General features: G+C 43.5%; 1 protein-coding gene across 1 annotated transcript in view; it reads left to right on the top strand.

The window, feature by feature from the left end:
• MORC1 (MORC family CW-type zinc finger 1) overlaps positions 1-12,568 on the top strand; it is a 201,465-nt gene that overhangs the window by 158,344 nt on the left and 30,553 nt on the right. The window contains exons 21-23 of the mRNA XM_066347035.1: positions 3,914-3,980; positions 6,048-6,114; positions 10,671-10,817. Coding sequence (XP_066203132.1) covers positions 3,914-3,980; positions 6,048-6,114; positions 10,671-10,817 — 281 coding nt within the window. The remainder of the gene's footprint in view (positions 1-3,913; positions 3,981-6,047; positions 6,115-10,670; positions 10,818-12,568) is intronic.

Raw genomic sequence — 12,568 nt, 5'->3', positions numbered from 1 at the left:
TCAAGTAAGCGTTACACAGCTGTAACTTATTTGTGATGTATCTGTCCTCTTAAATAGACGCGTCACAGAATTGAGCGTGTGTTATGATGCTGATCCACTGCACCCCTTGGGGAACTGACACATCCCACTCTGCTCATTGTTAACATAGTGGTAATTAAGGTATTGAAAACTCCATGTCAGAACTTAACTATAATCTCATTTCCTGTGTGGGAGGTGTTCTCTGTTGCATGACTGAGGTAAAATCTTGGGAAAAGAACATTCCTAAACTGCAGAGTATGAAACATACATACTTATGCCTAAGTGACTGGAGAACAGTTCTATAATGAAATGGAGTGGTGTCATTGAAAGAGCTTTGCTTGTAGTCGTGCAATACACAAATGTGTCATTGAAAAGACAACTAACTGCTTGTCTTCTTGTCTCAGCTTGAAAAAAAGTTGGACCGTCAAAGCTACAGGTACCTTGTCATAGAAGGGAGCATCCTAGGAACTCATGTGTTTGCATAGTGTTACTTAAAAGGAAATACTGTAGGCTGTGAATTATTTATCCAAAACCTTTTCAACATTTCTGTGCCAAAGAATAAAGAAAATATTGGAATGGAAAAGACATGGAAATCACTCTTGCAAATAGAGGCGGCAAAGCTTTGTATAAATAACATTTTTGGAGTGAGGGGACATACCTGATCCTCAGCAAAATAGCCTTCAAGAGGAAGAGCTAAAAACAGAAACTAAACAATACAATACAAAAATAATTTTATGAGACTGTGTTAATAACACCACCAACAAAAGTTTCCTGCTGGGAGTGCTGTCATTTTTATTAATCTTGGCTACTTTCATCTTGTCTATTTTTCATCATAAGATTTTCACCAAAGGAAACGAACACATTCTGAGCAGGATCATCATGGAGATAACAAAGTGCTTATACTTTAAGACATTATATAATCCCTCTTGTGAGCTTATTTTGTGGTTGCTGCTAACTGTTGTGGGAAGTGGTCTGTGCTGCTAAGCTGGTCAGAAAACATTTAGTTCAAGGTTAACACTTAACATATATAGATTTTCCTTATATAACAGCACATCATAAGAAGCCTTCAAATTTTATGATACATCAGAAATAAATAAGACAAATATTTTAAGGTCATTTTGCAAAACCTACTTTTAAAAATATGTGCACTTTATTTACTTCTTGGAGCATGAATTTATTTACAGTATAAGTACAAAAATATTTTGAAACAAAAGTAGCTTAGAATCAAATTTATTTTCCTCTGCCTACAAGGCTTTTCTTTCTCTCGATTTGGGTAAAATAGAAAATGGCAATGTTGGATAGCATCATAGTTTTTTTGTTGCTAGGCTACATGTGTGCCCATTTAACCTCCACCCTGACAGAGCACAGTGTCCAGAATGCCGTGCAGAATGTAGCCCTGTATGTCCTAGGAAAGGAGAAAATGAAGGTTGATAGCCTCTCCAACATTTGTTTAGCATGGGAGAGAGGGTGTGAGAGATAAATACAGATGCAGTGGACAAGCTCCAGAAGGCTGATGGCCCCACGCCTTCCCCAAGGTTGGGAGTGGGGAGCAGGGTTCTGTCTTAGTATGTGTTCAGGGGTCTTCAGATCAAGGAGCAGACAGGAGCTTTGCCTTATATTTCCCTTCCCTACTGCCTGTACTCTCACCTTTTCACAGATTTACAAAACACACAATTTGGGGAGCTTTCTGGGTCTATTTTCCTGAAGGACATTAACTAACACTTTTTGTCTCTCTTCCTCCCTCCCATTTCCCTTCTCTCCCTCTCCCCCACCACTCTCTCTCTCCCTCTCCCCCACCCCTCTCCCTGTTTCTCCCTCCCCCTCTCCCTCTCCCACTCCCTCTCCCTCTCCCCCACCCATCTCCCTCCTTCTCCCTCTCCCTCTCCTTCTCCCCACCCCTCTCCCTCCTTCTCCTTCTCCCTCTCCCTCTCCTACTCCCCCACCCCTCTCCCTTTCTCCCTCCTCCTCCCCCTCTCCCTCTCCCTCTCCCCCACTTCTCTCCCTCCTTCTCCCTCTCCCTCTCCCTCTCCCCCACTTCTCTCCCTCCTTCTCCCTCTCCCTCTCCTTCTCCCCCACCCCTCTCCCTCTTTCTCCCTCCCCCTCTCCCTCTCCCTCTCCCCCACCCCTCTCCCTTACCCCTCTCCCTCCTTCTCCTTCTCCCTCTTCCTCTCCTTCTCCCCCACTTCTCTCCCTCTTTCTCCCTCCCCCTCCCCCTCCTCCTCCCCCTCTCCCTCTCCCTCTCCCCCATCCCTCTCCCTCTTTCTCCTTCTTCCTTTCCCTCTCCTTCTCCCCCACCCCTCTCCCTCCTTCTCCTTCTCCCTCTTCCTCTCCTTCTCCCCCACTCCTCTCCCTCTTTCTCCCTCCCCCTCCCCCTCCCCCTCTCCCTTTCCCCCACCCCTCTCCCTCTTTCTCCTTCTTCCTCTCCTTCTCCTTCTCCCCCACCCCTCTCCCTTTCTCCCTCCCCCTCCCCCTCTCCCTCTCCCTCTCCCCTCCCCCTCTCCCTCTTTCTCCCTCCCCCTCTCTCTCTCCCTCTCCCCCACCCCTCTCCCTCCTTCTCCTTCTCCCTCTTCCTCTTCTTCTCCCCCACCCCTCTCCTTCTTTCTCCCTCCCCCTCTCTCTCTCCCTCTCCCTCTCCCTCACCCCTCTCCCTCTCCCTCTCCCTCTCCTCCACCCCTCTCCCTCCTTCTCCCTCTCCCTCTCCCTCTCCCTCTCCCCCACCTCTCTCCCTCCTTCTCCCTCTCCCTCTCCCTCTCCCTCTCCTTCTCCCCCACCCCTCTCCCTCCTTCTCCTTCTCCCTCTCCCCCACCCCTCTCCCTCCTTCTCCCCCTCTCTCTCCCTCTCCCCCACCCCTCTCCCTCCTTCTCCCTCTCCCTCTCTCTCTCCTTATCCCCCACCCCTCTCCTTCTCCCTCTCCCTCTCCCCTACCCCTCTCTCTCCTTCTCCCTTTCCCTCTCCCTCTCCCCTACCCCTCTCTCTCCTTCTCCCTTTCCCTCTCCCTCTCCCTCCCCCTCTCCCTCCCCCTCTCCCTCCCCCTTCCCCTCTCCCTCTCCCTCTCCCTCTCCCTCTCCTTCTCCTTCCTTCTCCCTCTCCCTCTCTCTTGTCTCTCTCTCCCCCCAAAAGAAACACATTCCCAAAATGTAAGTTTATTTTATGTGAACCTTGTGGAATGGGTCTTAGAGGATTCCCAACGTGATGACCTGGCTTCTAGATGGCACCCCCCAACTTTCCCAGCCCTCATCTTCTCCCTACTCCCGGACATCACATGGCTGCATCAGCTGGCCCCTGCGTTCAACACATTAAGACTTTGTAACCCCTTGTCAACAGATTTCCTGCAATTCTGTCAAAACACAAGGTGTCCCTTCTCTCATCATGGCAAGCATGCTCCCCACCCTCATGCTCACATTCTTTCCCATCATGCTTTGGGGGCTCAAACCCCAGACTCCATCCTCCCCAGAGTTTACATTGCACTGTGGTTGAGCTCATACCTGGCGTCTGCTCTGTAGCAACCAGAGGTGTGATAAGCCTCTTCAAAACAGCAGAGGCTCCTTTGTTGTTTCCTGGTGAATCAAGTACTTGCTCACCTGTTGGAGTTATTGGTACACCTGTGCAAGATACGGACTTGTGCAAATATCTGTACAAAGATTGGAAAAATGTACACACCTTTTTAAAGAAACTATAGAAGTAGATATGACATTTATAATGCAGTTATCCTTGTGCATGCCAGTATAATTTTCTACAGCACATAATTTTCTCTCCTTATACTGTGCATATAAAACTATTTCCAGCAATGCTATGGTCTCTCTTCTGATATACGCTGTGATATTCAACGTTAGTTTTGTACCCTTAATATAGCCTATATTTTTGTACCACTTTAAATAAAGAGCTTGCTTTTCAGATTTTAGATGAAGGTGTGAACAATGTTTTACTGAAACAAGAAAAAGAAGATTCTCTTATGAAAAAAGGTAAAAAGAAAAATTCAGTTTATATATATTAGTTGTAATGTTTGAGTTGTTTTCAGTATAACTAGGTGACATATCTGGGGCATAGATCAGAAGTTTAGCAGCAGTTTGGATTTTAAAAAGACTTAAGTTTGTCATTTCAGAAGTGGGGTAAGGGGTGGGTAGAGAGCCATCCACGGTGTGTTTAGAAGGGGCAGAGACAACTTCCTGCCTGAGACTAGTGCCCCAGCACTGCCACACTGACTGCAGTACCCAACAGGAGACTCGTGTTACCCTTCACATTGCATTCCGTTTTGTAATTTGCTGAGGATTGATATCAAGTCAATAATGTTAAAAATCTATTTTGAAAATTATAATGACGTTTTCCTCTTTTCAGTCATTTAATCCTTTCCATGTCTTTCACGATTCTTCTAAGATCACTAAGGGTGATCGCATTTATTCTTCCGCGTTCTTGGGATGTAATTTATCTCAAGTGAGAGACGTGAACTTTTAAAACAATAGGTAAAGTTGTCATCTTATAATATTCGATTTAAAGACAGTTTCCCTGGACAGAGAGCTGGAAACAAACTGGACTCTGAAAGTCATTATGATTAATATAATTCTCTTATTATGTATTATGTTATTATTATACCATTCTCTCTTTTACTTTAATATTACATACCATTGGGCAGTAAGTCCATTATTTTTGTTGCCATCTTCTTATTTTGAAATAGGATTTATTAGTCTCATTAGCAAATCTCAGCTCATTTTGGCTTCATCTTTCGCAGTCCTTTTTGTACTGGTCTGTGCTGTCATTGTGTTCACTTTTGGTGGTGAGCTCTCTCTTCCTTCCTACTCTGTTGCTTAGATAAGCTAACCAGTCCTTCGTTCACATCTGTATATTTGAATTCATTAGTGAGGTCCCTAAGAAATCACACTTTTTCTTTTCCATCTTAATTAGAATGATTTGCAATTTCACAATCAGGATTTCATTTGTAAGGGTCTCTTAATCTTAAAGCCAATCTTTTACAGAAGTTTTAAACTATCAACAGGCTTTTTAAGTATGTGCCTGTTGGGTTTCCAAATTGTAATGGAAAAATTGTTAATGCAATTTTGATCTTAAAAATTAATACTTAATTTCAAACAGCCATCCTGGCTTTAGAAAAAACAAATTGTGAAATATTTTCAAATTACTGTAATTATAGATGAGTTGGCTGTTGGGTTAAAAAATTTTACTTTGTATGCAAGCCAGTGAGCAAAACCAACAGTTCCGGCAGTATGCTTGGAAAACCTTTCTGTCTGTTCTCTTTTCTGTTTCCTTAAAGGAGTCAGGCAGGTCCTCAGCCGTTTGCCCACCACCTAAAACTTTCCTTGTTGCTTCCTCTTCCACTTGGCCTTCAGTGGTCATAAACTTGTTGGCAAGGGTTTACTCGGTAACAACTCAATTAGATATCACAAAGAATTCTAGAGATAGATGGAAGGACACATTGAGTTACTGCCTATACTGTTCCTAAACACTCGTAAAACTGATCCAAGATGATCAAGGCATTTCTGTTTCTCTGGGGACTGTAAAGAAATCACTGATTTCTCTGAATCTACCTTTCTGAGGTTCTCTGGGTGAGATGGCTGATTAGATTCTAGGCCTCTTCCTGCTTTAAAGTTAGACTGTCTGCTGGAGACACATTTCTGATTGGGATCTGTCAGGATGTCTTTGAACCTGAACCCAAAATGGAATAGAGGATACTAGAGGGAGTACAAGTGGTTTGGGCAGAGGCTGGTGAGAGAAGAGCATCGAATAGTCCCAGTCAAGTCATCCCATACACAACAATGGCAAGTATTAGGCATCATTGAAAAAAAAGATCAAAAAACAAGTTACAGAGGCTCTGGGCTTGTTATACATACTATATACACTTTGTTTAAAGGTTATTATAAATTGCCTTGAGAACATACTGGTGCAGTTTTACAAAAGGATGTTTGACTACAAAGCCAAATTATATACAAGTAATTAATGAACTGATAACATTTCTTTCAGTTGACTGTATGTGATCATCAAAAAGTGACTGTGTTCATTTTGTCTGTGTTCTTTTGAAGAAAACCAGGAGTTGTACATGGATACTGCAGACATATGGGACAACTTTTCATTGGCTGACTGGAAAAAGTGAGTGTACTCAATGACAAAATCCCAGTGAGTGAAATTATAACTGTTGAAAAGTAATTTTCAGTGTTTAAATACAAGGAGAAAGAAAATAATAGCAACAAGCAAAGACAATTAAGAATGGAACCAAATTTTACGAAGGAGACAAGAAAGAATAGAATACACTAAATTTCTTACTTTTTCTCCAAACCTTTTCATTTTCTTTTGTGAGGATTTGGGAATAATAAAAATGGGACAGGCTTGGCCCTGGCTGGTTGGCTCAGTGGTAGAGCATCAGCCTAGCGTGCAGGAGTCCTGGGTTCGATTACTGGCCAGGGCACACAGGAGAGGTGCCCATCTGCTTCTCCACCCTTCCCCCCTCCTTCCTCTCTGTCTCTCTCTTCCCCTCCTGCAGCCAAGGCTCCATTGGAGCAAAGTTGGCCCGGGCGCTGAGGATGGCTCTGTGGCCTCTGCCTCAGGCGCTAGAATGGCTCTGGTTGCAACAGAGTGACGCCCCAGATGGGCAGAGCATCACCCCCTGGTGGGCGTGCCAGGTGGATCCTGGTTGGGCGCATGCGGGAGTCTGTCTGCCTCCCTGTTTCCAACTTCAGAAAAATACAAAAAAAAAAAAAAGGGACAGGCTTAACTTTCTACTCACAGTGAACAACTAATTTTAATCTGTAATAGAGTCCAAGAATGAAAAATGTCACATACATAAGAGTGTGCCTATGATATCATGAACTGATTTTTTGTGCGAGTGCATTATCTAATTGTCATACATCTGTGCAATTATAATAATCATTGCATGCTAGAATTTTCTAGATATGAGACTTGTGACTTTTCAAGTAAACTCAGCTGAATATTTTGGATACCTAATGGAATGAAAAGAATGTTTTCAAGGAAGCAAACTTACCGTCGCTCTACCACTGAGCTGTCTAAGCTGCTTTTCAGACATTCAGACCAGTGTCTCTGAACCCAGATACCCTGCTCTCTTTGCATAGGAGCTCATTAAATTAAATGCAAGGAAAAACAGAGAGGAGCTTTTATGTTCCTGCACATGTTGACAGAGTAGTTACTCTAACTCATCCCATCACTTCTTCTACTCAAAGCCTTTCACAGTCCATCACTGTTAAGATAAATTATAAACTCCTTAACATGGCACAAGTCCCCTTCACTCTGGGCTCTTTCTCTTTAGCTTCCACTTTGCTTCCCAGAGTTTCTAAATAGTTTATAGTTCTATCACATATCTCAACTTTCTATCCATACTACTTCTTCTCTTTGAATGTCCTCTGAAACTTGTACACTGGTCTGTAACCTTTCGTTCAACACTCGGTTTGAGGGTTCTCTCCTTTGGGGTCCCCCTGACTCTCCCTAATAATTGAGATATTCGCAGAACCTCTGTTGTAATGACCATATTACATCATTTAACTTCAGTAATTATTTGTTCTGGTCTGGCACACGATGATCAGTGCTTCACAGTCAAGTAGAATTGTCTGTCAGAATATCTGTCTTCCATTGCATATTACCTTTATTAAGAAAAGAGGCCATATCTCTTCTTTGTCATAACTCCAAGCCCCTGAAAGAGTTTTCCTGACCACTTTATTTAAAATAGCCCACTTGGCCCTGGCCAGTTGGCCCAGTGGTAGAGCGTCAGCCTGGTGTGTGGAAGTCCCGGGTTCGATTCCCGGCCAGGGCACACAGGAGAAGCGACCATCTACTTCTCCACCCCTCCCCCTCTCCTTCCTCTCTGTCTCTCTCTTCCCCTCCCGCAGCCAAGGCTCCACTGGAGCAAAGATGGCCCGGGTGCTGGGGATGGCTCCTTGGCCTCTGCCCCAGGCGCTAGAGTGGCTCTGGTCGTGACAGAACGACACCCTGGAAGGGCAGAGCATTGCTCCCTGGTGGGCATGCCGGGTGGATCCCGGTCGGGCGCATGCGGGAGTCTGTCTGACTGCCTTCCCGTTTCCAGCTTCAGAAAAATACAAATAAATAAATAAATAAATAGCCCACCCCACTTTTGACAAGGCACACTGTCGAATTATATCATCCTGTTGTATTTTTTCTAGTGCACTTATTACTATTTTAAAGTATCTCATTGTTATCTGTTTTTTTAATGTTTTACATTCTAGCTTGTATCTTTTTAAAATTAGTTTATTTAACTGAATTTATAGAGATACAGATTTCAAGTATACAACTCAATAAAACGTCTGCCTACCGTGCCCTGCACCCATCGCTCCAAGCAGAGTCTCCTTCTGTCCACGTTCCAGCCTCCCCTTTGTCCGCCTCCTCCTCCCCCGCCCCCTTCCCTCTAGCGATCATCACACTGTTGTCTGTGTTTATGGATGTGTGTGTGTGTGTATATATATATCATTTTATTTATTTACTTATTTATTTTTGCTTAATCCCTTCACCTTCTTTCATCCAGTCCCCCAACCTCCCTCCCCACGGACATGGAACAGACTGCTTATTCTCTCTATATTTTTTTACTCAAAGCTAACTCACTCCATGAGAACACCTCTGTGTCCTTAGTGTCCAGGATAGCACGTGACTCAGAGCGGGCACTTTGTAATATTTGTTGACTGAATAAATGATGTAATTTTCGCCAGTGTTATTGTGAGGCCATTTTATGGACAATATATAGACTTATTAAGATTTGAGTTAAGGCCTGACCTGTGGTGGCGCAGTGGATAAAGCGTCGACCTGGAAATGCTGAGGTCGCCAGTTCGAAACCCTGGGCTTGCCTGGTCAAGGCACATATGGGAGTTGATGCTTCCAGCTCCTCCCCCCCTTCTCTCTCTCTCTGTCTCTCCTCTCTCTCTCTCTCTCTCTGTCTGTCTCTGTCTCTCCCTCTCCTCTCTAAAATGAATAAATAAAAAAAAAAAAAAAAAAGATTTGAGTTAAAATTTAAAATCCATCCAACAACTAAAATGCATTGTGTATACATTGTGTATACATTTTATAACAGTACACATTGAAGGAAATTCATTTTACATCTTGTGTAATCTTGAGCACAGCTCTGTGAGGTAGGCGCTGTTGTTATTTGGCGGAAGAAACGGAGGCTCAGAGAGGAATCACTCTCTCTGATGCAGAGTATTTTACTCCCCACTTCTAACAGCAGCATAAATTTCTAGCATTCCAAAAATGATTTAAAAAATTTTAAAGGATTTTTTTTTAATAAAAATTCCACATAAAGGAAGTTATAGCTAATGAACATTCAGACATTGTATAAATATTCCTTTTTTAAAAATGTTTTATTAAAAAAATGTTTTATTGATTTTAGAGAGAGAGGAACATTGATCTGTTCCTGTATGTGCCTTGACTGGGGATTGAACCAGCAACCTCTGTGCTTCAGGACAATGCTCTAACCAACTAAACTATCTGGCCAGGACACAAATATTCTTTAACAAAAAATTAAGCATTATAATGTTCTTAATCTTAAATGAAATAGAAGCTGAAGTTAGTATAATTAATGCCAAAGAACTGTTTGTTGATAGTAGATGCATATATATATATATATATATATATACACACATACATTTTTAGTAGAAGCATATTTTATTTGCTATGAACTACTATCCAATTTTTAAAAGGTCCATACAGTATAAAAATATAAAACTTTGTTTCCCACATTGCACGGCCCCGAAACTTTCTTGTTCCCACCATACTGGGTTTTGTTAACATATCAACACTGCTTTATGCATCCTTATTGTAAGTTATTCCCCATGCTATAGCCAGTTATACTTTTACAACGTGTATCAGATCACCTTTCTCCCATGCAAGAAACCCCTCAATGGTAGTGCCTGCCCTGCTTAGAATGAATCCCAGCTGCTGCCGCGTGGCCACAGGTGCCGTCCGGTGCCCTCGCCTCTCTCCCTTGCCTGTGCGCTCGACTCCGCAGCCCTGGCCTCCTCATCCTTCTTCCAGCCGGCCTACCTCGTTCATTACTCTTCATCTGTAACACTCTTCTTCCTCCAGATTTGACTAAATTTTTCCTTCTATAAATTTCTCCCCATTTTTGTTTTTTCTGTACATACCTCCACCCCCCAGGCTAAAGTAGAACTTTAGTTCAAAAGCCTCTTTTTAACAAATAAGAGGTGAATGGTATATGACAGCTGTTTTTAAAAATGCATCACCACCACCTGGCCTGTGGTGGCGCAGTGGATAAGGTGATGACCTGGAACGTGAAGTCACCAGTTCAAAACCCTGGGCTTGCCTGGTCAAGGCACATATGAGAAGCACCTATGAGTTGATGCTTCCTGCTCCTACCATCCCCTGCCTCTCTCTCTCATTTTTTCTCTCTAAAATCAAAATATATTTTTTTAAAAATCACCACCAATTTTATTTAACTGTACCACCGAAAATCCTTGGAACAAGATTTGTCAGGAATAAATAGTAATTCTTCTACTTGAGAATTGATTTTCTATAACTACAGAAATGACCATTTTAAGCATTACACATAAGTCTTTGTTTTCATTTGGTGTGCATTAACATTTCATTTGTCATAGTATTGGCATTGCTGAATTTATTAGTATCGATTATGATTCCCACTTTGAAATTCTGAACGGTGGCTTGTTTTTGCCCAGTGCGCCGTTGGAAGATTTCAACCCAAGTTCTGGAGCCAAAGCCAGGGTTTCTGTGTGTGGCGGCTGTACAGTTCCTTCTTCGCTGACAAAGCCTCTTCAAAGCACATCTGTCAGGGAAACAGTAAGAAAACTGACGTCGAAATTATGGTAAAGATATTTACTAACATATTTCCACATGCTTTGTTGAAGTTTCTAAACAGTAACAAAAGTGGCAACTCCTGATTTTTTTTCACTTATTAAGTGGTAATGTTAATGAGAAAATTCAATCGAATGACTTTATAGTTTGTCTCCTAACTACAGTGATTTAGATATACCATGGGTTAAATGTGCCTTGAAATAGAACTACGGTTGCTGCCTGTTGTTACATGGTCCATCAATATGGTGGATATTAGTCCTCTCTCAGATACTGAATTAATTTCTTTCTTCCCTTTCTTCCTTCCTTCTTATCTTTAGTATTATTATATTTTGGCCTCACCCAGATCCTCGTGACATTTGTATGGCCTTCTAAGAAGTCTTTATTTCTTGTAGCTTTACATATTAAACTTCCTGAGTTTCACTTTTTGGCTCAGGATAGGCTGTTAAATTTGTGGACTGGTTAATAAGGAACTCAGATGTCTGGATCTCAGTTCTCAAAAGCTGAAGACAGAACAGATAAGGTCCAGGATTCAGAGTTTTTCTAAATAAGAGACCAGTGGTAGGAGGGGGCTTTCCAATCAAGGCAGAGAAGTTAGTATACAGAAACGGGCTCTCAAATAGGTGTCAGATAGGAGGGCGGGGGGCAGGAGCAGCAACACCACTACATTAGTCCAGCCGGTTGGTTTGGTGGGGGTTACAGACTATGAGGAGAGTGTGTGGTAAGAGGCTTTCGGCCATGGAGAACACCAGCGTGCCCTAGCTGGTAGAGTGTTTTTCCATAAGACAGTTCCTGGAGAAGAGAGTTAGCAAAGAATAGAAGCAGGCAAGAAGTAAAAAAAAAAAAAAAAAAAAAAAAGGTAATGGTTGGCCATATACATGCACAGACAAACACACACACAGACATGTGTATGTATGTATGACAAACTCAACTCTACAGCTGCTCTGGGCTTTACGGAAATTTCTGTGGCGGCATCTAGGGTTGTGGAGCTTGCTTATAGGGGCATGAAGACCTCACTATTGTTTAGCACTGCTGCACCTGCCCTGCCCCAGGAGAAAGAAAGAAGCACTCTAGCACTCTTTTTTTTTTTTGTATTTTTCTGAAGCTGGAAACGGGGAAAGATTGTCAGACAGACTCCCGCATGCGCCCGACCGGGATCCACCCGGCACGCCCACCAGGGGCGATGCTCTGCCCACCAGGGGGCGATGCTCTGCCTCTCCGGGGCATCACTCTGCTGCGACCAGAGCCACTCTAGCGCCTGGGGCAGAGGCCAAGGAGCCATCCCCAGCGCCCGGGCCATCTTTGCTCCAATGGAGCCTTAGCTGCGGGAGGGGAAGAGAGAGACAGAGAGGAAGGAGGGGGGGTGGAGAAGCAAATAGGCGCTTCTCCTATGTGCCCTGGCCGGGAATCGAACCTGGGTCCCCCGCACGCCAGGCCGACGCTCTACCGCTGAGTCAACCGGCCAGGGCCAACTCTAGCACTCTTGCTTGTATGTAGGTGAAGCTACTCGAACTTTGCATCAGTACCCATTTCACTAACGATACTAGGGAACCAGAGGCATGTTATTAACCAAGAAGTAAATCGAGAGTGCTGCATCTCAGAACACTAAGTTCTGACTACCAAATTTACAGACCGCCTGGGGTGGCGAGCTTGCACCAGCCTGGGGAAGAGACAGAGGCAGGCCAGACTTCTCGGTGTTATACAGCTATGGGGATGAAAGAGACCACTACTCCAATGGTCTGGATGGATGTCAGGCTCATACTGC

This window comes from Saccopteryx leptura, chromosome 8 (assembly GCF_036850995.1).
Source record: "Saccopteryx leptura isolate mSacLep1 chromosome 8, mSacLep1_pri_phased_curated, whole genome shotgun sequence".
Lineage (NCBI taxonomy): Eukaryota > Metazoa > Chordata > Mammalia > Chiroptera > Emballonuridae > Saccopteryx > Saccopteryx leptura.
The sequence above is the reverse complement of the archived record's forward strand: the minus strand, read 5'-3'. Positions and strand labels throughout refer to the sequence as shown.